Source organism: Dryobates pubescens, chromosome 39, assembly GCF_014839835.1.
Source record: "Dryobates pubescens isolate bDryPub1 chromosome 39, bDryPub1.pri, whole genome shotgun sequence".
Lineage (NCBI taxonomy): Eukaryota > Metazoa > Chordata > Aves > Piciformes > Picidae > Dryobates > Dryobates pubescens.
The window spans coordinates 170,482-187,516 of record NC_071650.1 but is presented as its reverse complement, the minus strand read 5'-3'; the positions used below and the strand labels follow the sequence as shown (position 1 = coordinate 187,516).

General features: G+C 55.0%; 1 protein-coding gene across 1 annotated transcript in view; it reads left to right on the top strand.

The window, feature by feature from the left end:
* Positions 1-17,035, top strand: part of LOC104307942 (uncharacterized) — a 70,061-nt gene that overhangs the window by 29,038 nt on the left and 23,988 nt on the right. Inside the window, exon 6 of the mRNA XM_054177303.1 lies at positions 9,251-11,138. Within this exon, the coding sequence (XP_054033278.1) occupies positions 9,251-11,138 (1,888 nt within the window). The remainder of the gene's footprint in view (positions 1-9,250; positions 11,139-17,035) is intronic.

Here is a 17,035-nt window from a genome sequence, read left to right as displayed (position 1 = left end):
CAGAAGTTCCCAAAACCACACAAAGAGGCTTTGAGATCTCTCTAGAGATGGTTGGAGAGATTGAAAGGAGTTTTGGGTTCTCAGAACTCTCCAAGTATGGCAAAAAAACCCATCCAAATGTCTTCAAAACTCCTCCGCACATCTTCAGAATCCAATAAATCTCTTCAGGACAGTTCAAAACCTCTGGAAATGTCATGAAAATTTCTGACAAACTCTTAAAACTCAAAGGAGTTTTGATATTGATCTCTTTGTGCTAATCTGTTCAGAGTAACTGGAGATTTACATACAAGAAACCAAGGGAGGGAAGAGGCGAGGCAAGATAGGAACTGAACCACGGGAGGGAAGCAGCACGACAGGAACTGAACCAAGGGAGGGAAGCAGCACGACAGGAACTGAACCAAGGGAGAGAAGCCCAACAACAGGAACTGAAGCAAGGGAGGGAAGCAGCAGGACAGGAACGGAACCAAAGGAGGGAAGCAGCAGAATGACAGGAACTGAACCAAGGGAGGGAAACAGCAGGACAGGAACCGAACCAAGGCAGGGAAGCAGCACAACAGGAACCAAACTACAGGAGGGAAGCAGCAGAACAGGAACCAAACCAAGGGAGGGAAGCAGCAGGACAGGAACCGAACCAAGGGAGGGAAGCAGAATGACAGGAACCGAACCAAGGGAGGGAAGCAGCAGGACAGGAACCGAACCACGGGAGGGAAGCAGCAGGACAGGAACCGAACCACGGGAGGGAAGCAGCAGAACAGGAACCGAACCACGGGAGGGAAGCAGCAGAACAGGAACCGAACCAAGGGAGGGAAGCAGCAGAACAGGAACCGAACCACGGGAGGGAAGCAGCAGAACAGGAACTGAACCACGGGAGGGAAGCAGCAGAACAGGAACCGAACCACGGGAGGGAAGCAGCAGAACAGGAACCGAACCACGGGAGGGAAGCAGCAGAACAGGAACCGAACCACGGGAGGGAAGCAGCAGGACAGGAACCGAACCACGGGAGGGAAGCAGCAGGACAGGAACCGAACCACGGGAGGGAAGCAGCAGGACAGGAACCGAACCACGGGAGGGAAGCAGCAGGACAGGAACCGAACCACGGGAGGGAAGCAGCAGGACAGGAACTGAACCACGGGAGGGAAGCCGCAGGACAGGAACTGAACCACGGGAGGGAAGCAGCAGGACAGGAACTGAACCACGGGAGGGAAGCAGCAGGACAGGAACTGAACCACGGGAGGGAAGCCACAGTATCAGAAACTAAAGGAATTTATGGAAACCAAGAGATCTGAACGACAGGACTTGGATCCTGATGCTCATCCATCTGTGAACTGATAGAAGAGAAGACAGGAACCATGCTCTGTGTATTTAGGAGCCCTCTGGCCTCTGGCATGCCCTCTTGGCATGCAGGAAGGAAGCTGTCAAGCAACAGTGCAATGCTGAGGGGCAGGCAATGCTTATCTAAGGCCATGTACACATAACAGGAAACAGGCCAGGGGCAGCCCAGCTCCTTCCTGCAGGTGAGAGCAGAAGAACAGGAAAAAACCAACCAGAAGAGCAGAGGTGGAAAGGAAAACTGCAACCATGAGGAAGAGCCTCCCAAGCCTACTGCCAGAAGACACTGCCAGGTGTGGACAAGAGGAGCTGAAACGAGCAGGAACCAGCATGAGGATGGAGCAGCTCAGTGTGCACTAACTGTGTACAACTTGTGTGCAGGCACAGAGGTGAGGAGGAAATCTTTCCTCATGTCCAGGTCTGCTCACAAACTGTTACAGAAGGCAACTGAGCAGTCTGGGCTGCTGAGCTTGTCTATTTCTTTGTATCATTCAAAAGCAAATAAATCTCTTCAGAACTGTACAAAACCTCTGGAGCTATCATGAAAATCTCTGACAAACTCTCAACAACTAATTCTGGAGAGATCTGAGTGAGTCTCTAGGCTGATTGATCTAGTTGGCAGGCTTCAAAACCACTTTAAGAGCTTTCAAACTGCCTTAAAAATCATCAGCACCTCTTTAAAACTCTCGCAGCCTTCAACAAACTCATCAAAACCATTCACAACTCTTACAACTTCCTCCAACCACCTCAAGCTGCATTCAGATCGCTTCCCTGATGTTACTGCAGAGACTTTCACCACTTAGGGATCCCAAAGCTCTTCCAAGATGCCTGAAAAATCCTCAAAACCTTTTCACATTTCCCCAAAGCCTCCTGAAGACTTTACAAAACGCCTCAAAATCTCTTTAAAACTCTCAAAAGCTCACAGGGAAAAGATTTTGAGGAGTTCTTTGTCCCAGCCGTGGCCTTGCCCTGCAGCCAGAGCAAGCTGGCACCGTCCTGGCTGAGAACTCCACCTCCTGGTAGTGCCCCTGGGGCCCAGCAGGGAAAGGCTCTCAGCATGCCCTGGGGCCTGCCCAGACACTGCCCTGCTATGCCCCCGAGCCTGGGGGCTCTGCTGGGGGATTAGTGGTTAGGATCCCTTGGGGCTGAGGGTTGCAGTCAGGATCCTTTGGGGCTCATGGGGGAAATCCTGTGGCAGGGGCTGGTCTGGAGCATTTGGGGGTTGCATGGGGCCTGGCTGACCATGGCACTCTGGGTGGGGCAGGAGCCACCCGGGCACCACAGGCCCCTGATGTGTCCCCAGCTGTGCCCCCACCCAGCAGCAGCTGCAGGAGGGCCTGAGGGTGCATCCTCCCCCTCCAGCCAGGACAACAAAGGCTCAAGGCCAAGGGAGAGAAGCTGAAGCTGGCAGCCAGCAAAGACAGTCTGGGGGGGCTGGGAGGGGTGCTCGGGGGGGGCTGTGGGTTTGGGGTGAGGCTGACACCTCCTTAACCTCCCTGCCCAGCTCTGCAGAAGGCCCAGCACGAGGGGCAGGCACTGTGCTGCCAGCCCAAGGGCTGAGGCAGGAGCACCCCTGGCTGCTGGCCCAGCACAGCCAGCTGCAGGCACTGGCAGGCTGGGGGGGGATAAAGCCCTGAACCCCCCAGACAGCCTCCCCCAACTCCCTGTGCCCCCCCAAGCAGCCCACAGGCTAAGGCCAAGGCCAGCACAGGGCGGCAGGGGCAGGCCCTGGCCCTTCCCACACCAGCAGCTGCTGCAATTCTGCCACCTGCTGCAGCAGCTCCTGCACGGAACCAAGGCGCTGCCCTTGAGCACAGCATCCGCCCGGCAGCTGCCGGCACAAAGGCTCCAAACCCCCAGGGCTCCCCCCACAGGAGCCTCTCCTGCGACCCAGCCCCCACGCTGCCCACCACCTCTCCTGGCCACAGCAGCCCCCACAGCGCCGCTGCAGCTTAGCTCTGCTGCCAGGGCAGCAGGGAGCCGAGGGGGACAGGGACACAGGGGCAGCCCCCTGCAGCCCACCAGTGGCTCCGCCTGCAACCCAGCAGCAGCCAAAGGGGGCCTGCAGCTGCTCCTAGCAGGGGGATTCAGCAGCACAGCAGCACAAGGAACCCCCAAACACACCCAGGCCTCCCCAGCCCCACCGATGGCCCCACAGCCGCGCACACCCCTCCCACAACAGCACAGCCGCCACCCACTCACCCTACACACCTCCCCCCTGCCCCACACCGCCCCTCGCATGTCCCCAGGAGCCCCCAGCCCAACCCCCACGGATGATTCCCCCTGCAACCCCACAGAGGCTCCCCCGAGCCCCACCGACCCCTACCCCACAACCCCTTCACCAACCCGAGCGACCCCCAAGCCCGCACACCCCACTCCCTGATCCCCACCCCACGACACAGCCCTGAGCCCCCGGCCATTCCGATCCCCACCTCAGGATCCCCTCCTCAGCTGCAGGGGATTTCGATCCCAACTCAAGGACCCCCCCGCGTCAGCCCCAGAGACTCCCTCACCTCACCGGGCAGCCGAGCAAAGGCGACGCAGAGCGGGAGGCCGAGGCCGAGCGCGGAGCACAGGAAGCTGCCGAGCGCCGGCCCCGGCAGGCTCCCGGGGCCTGGGCGAGCAGAGAGCGCTGCGCTGGAGACCCCGGCCCGGCCCTTCCGCATGCGGCGGCCGCGTGGGAGGCGGAGCGGCAGCAGCGCCGGGGCCGGGAAGCAAGTTCCGCCCACAGCTGGGCGCAACAGCCAATGGGAGCCGCCGGGAGCGCGGCAGCTCCTCCCCCTGGGCGCTGCCGAGGCACAGCGAGGAGCTGCCGCTGCCGGCCGCGGCCGCCATTGGTGCTGCCCCGTGGGGAGCGGCCCCGGTGCCGCAGCGCGGGAGAAGCGCCGGAGGTGCTGGCGGGCGAGCGGCAGCTGCCGGATCGTGAGCTGCGGCAGGGGCCGGGGAGCGCTGAGGGCGGCGGGAGCGGAGCGGAGCGGGGCAGGGGCTGGGCGGGCCCGGGAGCACGCTGCGAGATCCTTGAGCCCCGGGGCCGCGCCGGGAGCTGAGGCCTTGGAGCCTTCTGGGGGCCGAGGGGGAGCCTCGGCCGCTGCGGCCTCTGCTCGGCCAGGCCCCGGGAGCCTGCCGGGGCCGGCGGTCGGCAGCTTCCTGAGCTCCGAGCTCGGCCTCGGCCTCCTGCTCTGCGTCGCCTTTGTGTGCCCGGGGCGGAGGGGAGCCCTGGGGCGGAGGGAGGCAGCCTGGGCTTGGGGGTGCGATCCCCTGGGGCTGAGGGCTGTGGTCTGGATCCTTTGGGACGCTCGGGGGAAAGCTGTGGCTGTGTGGCTGTGGCTGGGCTCAGGCTCCCCTGGGGTGAGGGGGCTCCCCCAGCACACCAAAGTGAGGCATTTTGAGCTCTCAGGCTGCTGTTGTGCTCTCCCTGGGGGCATTTTGGGCTGGGCCTTGGCTCCTCCTGCTTGTGGCAGGGTCCAGCGTGGGCTGCCTGGGGGGGCACAGGGAGCTGGGGGAGGCTGTCTGGGGGGTTCAGGCTTTATCCCCTCCCCAGCCTGCCAGTGCCTGCAGCTGGCTGTGCTGGGCCAGCAGCCAGGGGTGCTCCTGCCTCAGCCCTTGGGCTGGCAGCACAGTGCCTGCCCCTCGTGCTGGGCCTTCTGCAGAGCTGGGCAGGGAGGTTAAGGAGGTGTCAGCCTCACCCCAAACCCACAGCCCCCCCCGAGCACCCCTCCCAGCCCCCCCAGACTGTCTTTGCTGGCTGCCAGCTTCAGCTTCTCTCCCTTGGCCTTGAGCCTTTGTTGTCCTGGCTGGAGGGGGAGGATGCACCCCCAGCCCCTCCTGCAGCTGCTGCTGGGTGGGGGCACAGCTGGGGACACATCAGGGGCCTGTGGTGCCCGGGTGGCTCCTGCCCCACCCAGAGTGCCATGGTCAGCCAGGCCCCATGCAACCCCCAAATGCTCCAGACCCTCCCCAGCCCCTGCCACAGGATTTCCCCCATGAGCCCCAAAGGATCCTGACTGCAACCCTCAGCCCCAAGGGATCCAAACTCCACAGCCCCCGGCAGACCCCCCCCAGACTGCCCCTCCCCTACCCCACAGGCCAGCCCCAGCCCCACAACCTTCCTCTCCCCCCATAACTGCCCCACCCCCACCCCACAGCCTTACGGAGCGCTGCTGTGCCCCAGCAGCTCCTGAGCCAAGCCCCAAGGGCTGCCCCAAGCTCTCCTCCTGCTCTGTGTCCCCTTGGTGCCGGCTGCCAGGGGGTGAGGGAGTGTGTGGGGCTGGGGGGGGATCCTGAGGGGGGGATGGGCGTCCTGGGGGGCTGAGGCATTGCTGCCCAGAGCCTGCACACCACGCAGTGCCACTGAGGGGTTTGTGTAGTGTCCAACCAACCACACAGGGTCATTCCCATCCCACTAAAGGGGGGGGTAGGAGAATTAGTTCTCAGAAGCCATTTGCATTGTCCATCCCCAGCGTTCCTTCCTTCTGTGCCTGCGGGAAGCCCTCTGGTGGTGGGGAGTAGGGGTCCTAGGATGAAGTAAGTTGTCTTCCTCACAGCTCTGCTTTTCACCTTGAACCTCTGAACTGCTTTGGCTGCTTGTCCTTCCGTTGCCTCCTTGCCAGGTGTCATAGCCCCTAGCCTTGAACAGATACTTTCCTTTATGTGGTGCTTGCTAAGGAGCTCCTTTATCATCCTGATGATGAGCTGCTTCCTCTGGCCTGCTGCTGCCTGTTATGAAATGGTTGGAAGAGTTTACCCAAGAGCTGCAAGGTCAGGTTCAGAAATGCCTTTGCTGCTCTGTTCTGCAGTACACACTTGGCTCCTCACACTGAGTCTAATACATATGCCTAGTACCTCTCCTCCTCCTAATACCTAGCCTTGTCCATATACTTATCTATGTGATCTAATGTCTGTATCAGTAGGAGTTGGTGGTGCTGGGGGAGCCTCTGTGTGGCTGTTGTGTGGGGAGGGGGCAAGAGGTTTGGAGTGGGGAGTCCTGGGCTTCCGAGAGGGGCTCTGTGCAGTTCTGGAGGGGTCTGTGTGATTCTGGCAACCTCTGTTGGGCTGTGGGTAGCTGGGGAGGGAGTCTCTGGTGTTGGAGGTGGTCTGGGCAGTTCGGGGGGGGGGGATCTAGGGGTGGCTGTGGGGCACAGGGAAGGTGTGTAGGGTCGGTGGGTGGCGTCTGTGCTGTTGTGGGAGGGGTCTGTGCAGTTCTGGGGCCATCGGTGGGGCACAGGAGGGGTGGGTGTGTTTGGGGGTTCCTGGTGCTGCTGAATCCCCCTGCTAGGGGCAGCTGCAGGCCCCCTCTGGCTGCTGCTCTGTTAGCAACCGGAGCCATTGGTGCCCTGCAGGGCCTGGCCCCGGCCCCCTCTGCTGGCTGCATCGAGCCCCTGGGTGCCCTCCAGTCTCTTTTGGCATAAATATTCCCTAATGGTTTCCAGTTTCCTGAACACAGAAAGGCTCAGGGCAGGAGGAGCTTTTGCTCTCTGGCTGCAGGCTGAGAGCTGTGCAGAGCTTTTGTCAGCTCAGCTGGCAGGAAGCAAGGTCAGAAGCCGTGGGGCCAGGGCGTCACAGGAGCCTGGGGCGTGGAGCCAAAGCCCCTCCCCTATTTCTGCCGCAAACTGGCTGAGGGTGCCCTCAAGTCAGTCTAAGAAGGACAGCATATGTTCACAGGTTTAAAACCCACACTAACCAAGATGGAGTTTCTGTAAGTTAATTTTGGAGCTGTGATGGTTGAGTCTAATCCACAGTTTGTACGTCCCAGAGGTGTTCCGGTGCAGGTGAATTTTCTCTCTGATATCAACTATGATTTGTTAGAAGAGAGCATTTCCTTCTGTCTTCATTTTGTAACTGCCAAGGGCAGTGGTGGATTCTCCTACACTGCCCAGTTTGAAGGCTCAGCTTGCTAGGGGGCTGGGGCATCTCCTCCTAGAATCACACTGGTGTGGGTTGGAAGTGACCTCCAGAGATCATCCAATCCAAGCCCCCCTGCACTCAGCAGGGACATCGTCCACTAGATCAGGTTGCCCAGAGCCCTGTCTCCAGGGACAGGGCCACAACCACCTCCCTGGACAACTTGTTGCAGTGTTCAGCAGCCTCCTGGTGCAGAACCCTTGCCCCTGGGCTTGATGTTCTTTCAGTCCTCCAGCTTATTCCAGCCTTTAGTCTCAGGGACCTTCCATTCTCCTGCTTTCAGTCCACTTCTTTAGATGCTTCCTCAGCCACAACATTCTCCACTCCACCCTTCCTGCTGCAGTGGCAGTGGAGCTGTGGGACTAGGGCCATAGCACAGCAAAGCCACCGGGGACATGGATGGGCTGGGAGTGGTCAGGCAGGAATTAGGCCTTGTGGGGATTGGCCTTTAATGTGCCACAAGGCCTTGTCCCCCACAGAAAGGGGCAGGATCAAGGGCCCACGTGGTGAATGTGTGCAGGAAATACCAGAATCAGGCAGCATTTCAGGAGATAAAAGGAGACTCCTCCAGCATCACAGTGAGGGCTGAGCAGATTTTGCAAGAAGCAAACCAAGTGCTTTCTCCTTTCCTGCAGCTGCAGGACTCATGAACATCCCTGTCTTTGTGTCCTCAGGGCTTCACTGACCTGTTGAGGAGTGGTCTGCACAGAGGTGGCCCTGGACAGGGTCCTGGTGGCAGGAGGTGCCTGCAGGGCAGAACTGAATACAGAGTGGGCTGGAGTGGGGTCTGTGGTCAGGGCCAGGAAGGAGAACTGAGTCCAAAGCAAGAGCTGCTGTAAGAGACAGCTGCAGCAGAGGCCTGGGAGTGGCAGGCTGGAGGCAGCTCTCTTGTGGTGCTGCCCTGCAGATTTCTGTGTGCTGGGCAAGGAGTTGAGTCTGGCCTGAAGTCCTGTCCATCTGTGCCCTCAGCAAGGCTCAGCTCCGGCCATGGGCAGTGTTGAGCCATCCCTTGTAGGTCAATCTTCTTCTCTGAGCCCTTTGCTTCTCTCTTACAGGGCCAGTGTCCTTCTCTCCATCACAGCTGCACCTCTGGGCTGGGCAACAGCAGAGTTTGCAGGTGTGCTCCTTGGGACAGCCCAGCAGGTAAAACAACTCAGACTGGGACAAGAGTGGGACCCCAGCCCGTGACTGACTCCTGTGGCACCTCCCAGCCTCCTCCAGATCTTTCTACCTACCACATCTCACTCACTGGGAGCTCTGACTGATGTCAGCTGTGGTGGGAGTCTGGGACCCCACCAGGCTGATGAGGGTCAGCACTGCTGCCTCTGTTGTCTGAAGCAGGAGAGATTGAAAGGTATAGCCTGGGCCAGGAACCACTCTGCCAGTGCTGGCAGGCTTGGGAACAGGGAGGATGAGACTGCTGTGTAAGTCCTGGGGTGTCTCATCACTCCCAGCCCAGGAAGCCAGGGTCTCAGCACAGGTAGTAGAGGTCTGACTCCCCCACCATGGCTGGGGCTGGGGCTTTAGTGTTCCGGTCCATTGCTTGCCATAGCCAAATATTGGAGCTGGGAGGTGTTGACTGTTGAGGGCTGTTCTGAGCAGGGCAGGATCTCAGGGTTTGAGCTCCTGCAGTCAGGTGCTTCCATCTTCCCTAGGGAAGTGACCTCTTCCCCAACCAGCATAGCCTCAGAGAAGGACCCAGACAAGAGCTGGGAGGAGACGAACAACCCAGAGACCAGGATGGAGCAGCCATATCGCAGCCCCAAGGAAGAGGAGGAAGAGGACAAGATGGAGGATGATGACTATGAGGACAATGACTATGACAACGATGATGATAATGAGTATGAAAATGAAAATGAGCAGGATGAGAAAGAAGAGGAGGCGAAGGTATATGAGGACAAAGCACCTGCAGCCTCATCAGTGCCCCCCAAGCAGCTGAATCAGTGCCCAGAGTGTGGGCAGAGCTTCCCATCTGGCTCAGAGCCAGTGCAGCACCACTGCCCCCACCCTGGCACCTGGTCCTTCATCTGTGGTGACTGTGGCAAGAGCTTCAAAACCAGCTCCACCCTCACCATCCACCGCCGTATCCACACCGGAGAGAAGCTGTTCCCCTGTGCAGAGTGTGGCAAGAGCTTCACCACAAGCTCCAAATTCATCTACCACCAACTCATTCACAGTGGTGAGAAGCCATATGTCTGTGCTGACTGCGGCAAGACTTTCAACTACAGCTCCGCCCTGAATACTCACCGTCGTATCCACACTGGAGAGAAGCCCTTCACCTGTGCAGAGTGTGGCAAGAGCTTCACCTTGAGGTCAACATTTATCCAACACCAAGTCATCCACAGCAGTGAGAAGCTGTACAGCTGTGCTGACTGCAGCAAGACCTTCAACCGCAGCTCCCACCTGAACAGTCATCGCCGTATCCACACTGGAGAGAAGCCCTTCACCTGTGCTGACTGTGGTAAGAGCTTCAGATTCAACTCTTCTTTGATCTGTCACCGCCTCATGCACATTGGTGAGCCGCCGTACAGCTGCGCTGACTGTGGCAAGACCTTCAGCTACAGGTCTGACCTGAACATTCATCGCCGTATCCACACTGGAGAGAAGCTGTTCTCCTGTGCCGACTGTGGCAAGAGGTTCACCAAGAGCACCAACCTGAGCATTCATCGTCTTGTCCACACTGGTGAGAGGCTGTTCCACTGCGCCAATTGTGGCAAGAGCTTCAAGCACAGCTCCACCCTTGCCATTCACCGCCGTATCCACACTGGAGAGAAGCTGTTCCCCTGTGCAGAGTGCGGGAAGAGCTTCACAACAAGCTCGCAATTCATCCGGCACCAACTCATCCACAGCAGTGAGAAGCCATATGGCTGTGCCGACTGCGGCAAGAGTTTCAACTGCAGCTCCGCTCTGAGTATTCACCGACGCATCCACAGTGGTGAGAAGCCCTTCACCTGTGCCGACTGCGGCAAGAGTTTCAACCGCCGCTCCAACCTGAACACTCACCGCCGTATCCACACTGGAGAGAAGCCCTTCACCTGTGCTGACTGTGGCAAGAGTTTCAAATTCAGCTCCAACCTGAACACTCACCGCCGTATCCACACTGGAGAGAAGCCCTTCACCTGTGCTGACTGTGGCAAGAGTTTCAACCGCAGATGCAAGCTGAACATTCACGGCCGCATCCACACTGGAGAGAAGGCCTTCACCTGTGCTGACTGCGGCAAGAGTTTCATCTGCAGCTTCCACCTGAACACTCACCGCTGTATCCACACTGGAGAGAAGTCCTTCACCTGTGCTGACTGCGGCAAAAGTTTCAACTGCAGGTACAAGCTGAATATTCACTGCCGTATCCACACTGGAGAAAAGCCCTTCACCTGTGCTGACTGCGGCAAGAGTTTCAACCGCAGCTTCCATCTGAACACTCACTGCCGTATCCACACTGGAGAGAAGCCCTTCACCTGCACTGATTGTGGCAAGAGGTTCATCTGCAGATCTACTCTCATGCGTCACTGCCGCACCCATACTGGTGAGAAGCCGTACAGCTGTGCCGACTGTGGGAAGCGTTTCAACCGCAGCTCCACTCTGAATATTCACCGCCGTATCCACACTGGAGAGAAGCCCTTCACCTGTGCTGACTGTGGCAAGAGTTTCAACTCCAGCTACAAGCTGAATATTCACTGCCGCATCCACACTGGAGAGAAGCCCTTCACCTGTGCAGAGTGCGGCAAGAGCTTCACCACAAGCGCCAAATTGATCCAGCACCAACTCATCCACAGTGGTGAGAAGCCATATGGCTGTGCTGACTGCGGCAAGAGTTTCCTCACACGCTCCAACCTGGCCGTGCACCACCGCACCCACACTGGTGAGAAGCCCTACACCTGCCATGACTGCGGCAAGAGATTCACCCAGAAGTGTCACCTCACCAAGCACTGCCGCACTCATGCCACTGACAGGCCCACACTGGGGGACAGGCACAAATAGTGCCACACACATTCTGTTGGGGTAGGCGTGACTCCCAAGAGGGGCTTTGCAACAGTCTGAACCAAAATCTCCTTTCTTTCACTGAATTTCTCCAAGGCTGAAGGCTCCGGTAGGAAAAAAACCTCCTGCCCTTCTAAACACCAATTAGTGGTGATGAGAATAATGACAGTCATGAGTTGGCACTGCCAGAACTGCCACTGGAGCTGGGCTGACTTTGCCAGGGTTTCTCTGTCTCTTCCCCAATGCTTTGGGTCTCCCTGGGCTAAACAAAAGCCTGTCCATTGCCCAGTTGAGTCAATAAGCAACCAAAGTTCCCAAACTCCTGTATTGTTTGCTTTTGTTTCAGACAAGCCCAAATGCTGGGGGCATTTGTTAGTTAATTATAATAAAATATTTTAAGTAATAAGGAATTCTAATCAAATGTTATAAGCAGGCAGTAATGATGATAAAATAGGATAATTGGTCCTTAATTAGCATACAATATGGTAATTAATAATTATAATGATATCTAAGTTATATCCTGAAAGGAATGATATGGGGGGGAATGGATAATACAGGATAAATGCTTTTAAGTCATAAAAGCAGATAATGGCAATAGTGCCAGGAGTGGTCCTGGCAATAATAAAGGTGATAGCAGCTGATCAGAGTGAAATAGTGGTACTGGTGGTACTGAACAAATAAGAAGTTATAGGGGTGGAGGAATTGTAATAAAAGAAGTTTGGAGACATCTTCCTTCAAAGTTGTTTGGGAGTTCAGAGGTCAATGGTTCTCTTCTCATTTGAATGATTTGGGACTTTTTCCTGTGTGCAGACATTCCAGAAGAGCTCTGTGTAACATAAACTCGTTCTTGCTTTTCTTCAGAGGTTAACTCAATGGCTTGATTTGAACATAGGTTTTGGGTGTTAGCATAAGAATTTAGAACAAGTATACTACAGAATGGTTTTGGGTTTTGTGTTAGTAATAGTGCTTTAATATAAGGACTATGTTGGGGGAAAGACCAAAAAAGGTTGGGTAATTTTCTGGTGCATCCGAGAGAGAGCCTTGGCCTAGGAAAGGCCAGGAGATTCGTTACTGTAGGAAAGGGATGTGCTTGTGTTTTATCACCTATGGATCCTCAGCGGATAGCAGCAGGGAAAGTCAAGTCCTGTCCTGAACTGGCGTGGTGAATGATGCTCATGTCCAAAATCATGTCCCCAATATTGTCAGGACATGTTTGCTCAAACCCCCTCTTCCCCCTCCCTTCTGGAGTGGGGGGATTTTGGTGCCAAATTAACAAGAGGCAATGGTATCCGTGAGTCCAGGTAAACAACCTGCCTAGGCATGTTTGCCACCTCTGTGGTAAACAAAGTTCACATGATTTACTCGTGCTTGCCTCGTTCACGACGCATGCTTATACTGTATTTTGTAAAACACCACACCATTGGTTAATTACTCTGTTTACAAAGTTGCTCAATGGACCAGTATTCATTGTGGCAAATGTTCATTAGGGGTTCTTTGGGTAAGCAAGTGCCTGTGCTCGTGCCTGTGCCCACGCCCCATATTTGTGCTCATGTTTGCCCCATGCACTGTGTTGCCGAAGGTCTGCTTTGCTCAGGGCTACAACCAGCGTTCCCGAGTGCTTTGCTGCCGACTGCTGCCATTTGCCTGGCACACAGCCATTGCCTAGCTGTGGACGATGCCACAGTGTGTGCCAGCCCCACAAACCATACCCCGTGTCCCACGGACAGAGCCAGCCGTCACCTGACCTGTTGCTGAATGAGGGAACCGATGTAGCCCATGTAGGCTACCTGTCCTGGGCTGCTACAGCCCCTGAGCGGGGACATCGCTTTGTCCGGACTAGCAGCCATCCTGGCTGAACCCTGTGAGCCTCAGAGCTAGTCACACCCCTGCCTCGCAGAGAAGGCATTTTGCCATGCCCTGTGAACCTTGGCAGCAAGGCTTCTCCCCCGAGCAGGAAGCCTTTCTCATGTAACCTGCCCCATGGGCTGAGCTCCAAAAGTCTCCTGGAAGGCACCAGAACCTTATACTCAGACTGGGAGGTGCAAGGCACCTGCATCAGTACCATCTGGCTCCAAGCTCTGCTGAGATCTTTAGAAGAGATAGGAGAAAGGGGAGAGGCAACCAGACCCAACTCAGAAGCTCGTGCAAGGTTGACTGACAGGGTGACATGGCTGGGGGCATTCCCAGAGAAGCCACAGGAGATTTAAACCTGACAACACCAGCAGAGGCTCTCAGACTGCGAGCTGCGAGGCAGCAGCCTTGCAACCGGTAGTTGCAACCCAGTGAGTGCTGTGTGAGAGGCGGGGGCTTGGCCAGACAGCTGGGAGTGCCTGGCCATTGGTACAGGCAGGCTAACAGGCACAGAGAGAGCAAATAGGGACTGAAGGCATAATGGTGGCTACTCGGAGGTGGAAGGCTGTGCTCTCTGCACCCACCAAAATGGTGTGGTAGTGTGAAGGTTTAATCCTCCCACCACGTAAAGCACAACTAGAGTCAGTCAGAGAAGCAAATGAAAAGCTGTATTTTACAAGCAGAATGAAATGCAATGAATATATACACAGTATACAGTATTTACAGTATATGCACAAATATACAGGAAAGAACGTAACACAGAAACACCCTCCCGAGGAGAATCGCCCCCGGGTTGCCCCTAAACCCCTCTCTTTCACCCTTACTTGTTAAGCTAACTAGATGGAAAATGTGGGGGAGAAAGAAATGGGTATGAAGGGAAATTTCATTAGTGCAAAGCTTTGTTAGGGAAGTTAGGTTCTTATCTCATCAGTCCAAGGTCAGCGACATGCACTCAGGCCAGTCACAGACTGCAAGTTCTTAAAAGTTACAGGCTACAGATCTGCCAATGAAACTAGTTTAGAATTATCTTTGTTTTCCTTTTTACACCTAAACATTTCAGCTACAGAATGCTGCAGCCGTCCTTCTCTTAAAGGCACAGCCTAAAACTGTCACAATCCACCCCTTCTGAACAATTTCATTGGCTGTTAGCACTGTCCATCTAATTTAAAACAGTATCTGCAATTCATAAGTAAAGTTCATAGCCCATTCCGGCTCTCCTCAGATGTAGATGATTCAGAAGTCCAAGAAAATCAGGAAACAAGAAAACAGAAAACAGTTTGTCTCCTCACAGATGAAGTGAAGGAAAGAATCAGGGACTCTCAGCTGACTCAGGGCTCTCAGGGTTCGTGCACGGTAGATTCCTCAGGGATTCTTCCTTTGGGCACAATGTATCTGTACAACACTCTGAAATTAAACTCTCTCAGCTAAAGTTAAATTCCTTTGTGGAATACACTGAATTTCACCATTCTCTTGCATTACCCAATAAGTGTGACCAGGACCTTCAGCTGAAACCACCCCTTGGACAGGTTTAACCTCTCCTGAGGGAGAAAATACCCAAACAGTTTTACCTAACAGGTTCTTTTCTCTAACAACAGGAACTCTATCACCTTCTACTTTCTGCAGCAGATCTGAACGTGCCGGTCCAGCTCGGCTCACTGAACCTCTGCTATTCACCAGCCAGGTTGCTTGTGCTAAATGTTTTTCCCAGCTTTTCAAAGATCCACCTCCCATGGCTTTGAGAGTGGTCTTCAGCAAACCGTTGTAGTGCTCAATCTTCCCTGCAGCTGGCGCATAGTAGGGAATATGGAATATCCACTCAAGGCCGTGCTCTTTGGCCCAGCTCTTTATAAGATTGTTTTTGAAATGAGTTCCGTTGTCTGACTCAATCCTCTCTGGAGTTCCGTGTCTCCACAGGATCTGTCTCTCCAGACCGAGAATGGTGCTGCGTGCAGTTGCATGTGGAACTGGGCAAGTTTCCAACCATCCAGTGTTTGCCTCTACCATAGTAAGCACGTATTGCTGACCAGAACGAGAATGTGGCAGAGTGACTACAGTCAATCTGCCAAGCTTCACCATACTTGGACCATCTGCCACCATACCACAAGGGCTTTCTCTGTTGGAGTATAATTAGCCTCTGAACCTCTGTAACCTCGACTCCAGAAACCAAGAGGTCGTCCACGTGTCTCACCTGGAGCTCTTTGCCACAGGCACCAGGTTGGACCATTGTCACTTGCAGCCGTGTACAAAACGTTCTTAATGTCAGGACCATCTCGGACAGGTCCCAGACCCATTGCTTGAACTACCTCTTGCTTCATCTGGTCAAAGGCTGCTTGTTGTTCAGGTCCCCAGTGGAAACTGTTTCTCTTTCGAGTGACATCATACAGAGGTTTCACAATCTGACTGTATCCAGGGATGTGCAGTCTCCAAAATCCCACTATCCCCAAGAAACGTAGAGTTTCTTGCGTGTTCGTGGGATTTGCCATGGTAGAGGCTCTATTTACCACATCCACTGGAATGTGTTGGCGTCCATCCTGCCACCGCACTCCCAGAAACTGGATCTCTCTGGCAGGTCCTTTCACCTTGTCTCACTCAATGGCCAAAGAGCTCTCAAGAGAATGTCAATGGTTTTGTTACCTTTCTCAAAGACTTCTTCAGCAGTTTTACCCCAGACGATGATATCATCGATGAACTGGATGTGTTCTGGAGCACCACCTCTCTCCAGGGCATCGTGGATCACTGCATGACAGGTGCTTGACACTGGCGATCTCTCCAGGTGAAGGCAAACTGAGGCCTGCATTCCTCTGCTATGGGAATAGAGAAGAAGGCATTAGCAATGTCTATGGTAGCATACCATTTGGCCTCCTTGGATTCCAGCTCGTACTGGAGTTCCATCATGTCTGGTACTGCTGCACTCCGAGGCGGGGTTACTTCATTCAGGGCTCGGTAGTCCACTGTCAGACGCCAGTCTCCATTCGGCTTTCGCACAGGCCGCACTGGGCTGTGGCAATGTGAATGAGTTTTGCTGATGACTTTCTGACTCTCCAACTGACGAATCAGATTCTGAATGGGCAACAAAGAGTCTGGTTGGTTCTGCATTGTCTGTGATGCACAGTCTGAGAAGCAACCGGCTATTTAATGTCCTGTATCTTGTGTTGTCCCACAACTGCAGATTCATCAGAAAGCTCAGGTCTAACAGACAGCTTCAATTTTTGTCCATCAGCTTCTGCAGATGCTACTCCCAAAGCCCATTGGTAACCGCTAGGGCCTTTGAAACGCCCTTCCCTCAGAAAATCAATTCCCAAAATACAAGGTGCGTCAGGTCCTGTCACCACAGGATGCTTCTGCCACTGTTTATCAGTTAAACTTACATCAACCTCTACTTTAGTCAACTCTTGAGATCCACCAGTGACCCCCAGAATAGTTATAGGCTCTGATCCCTGATAATTCAATGGCACTGTGGTGCACTGAGCAGGACAGGAAAAGAACCAAGGGAGGGAAGCAGCAGAATGACAGGAACTGAAGCAAGGGAGGGAAGCAGCAGAACAGGAACTGAACCAAGGGAGGGAAGCAGCAGAACGACAGGAACTGAACCAAGGGAGGGAAGCAGCACAACAGGAACTGAACCAAGGGAGGGAAGCAGCACAACAGGAACTGAACCAAGGGAGGGAAGCAGCAGAACGACAGGAACTGAACCAAGGGAGGGAAGCAGCACAACAGGAACTGAACCAAGGGAGGGAAGCAGCACAACAGGAACTGAACCAAGGGAGGGAAGCAGCAGAACGACAGGAACTGAACCAAGGGAGGGAAGCAGCACAACAGGAACTGAACCACGGGAGGGAAGCAGCACAACAGGAACTGAACCAAGGGAGGGAAGCAGCACAACAGGAACTGAACCAAGGGAGGGCAGCAGCACAACAGGAACTGAACCAAGGGAGGGAAGCAGCACAACAGGAACTGAACCAAGGGAGGGAAGCAG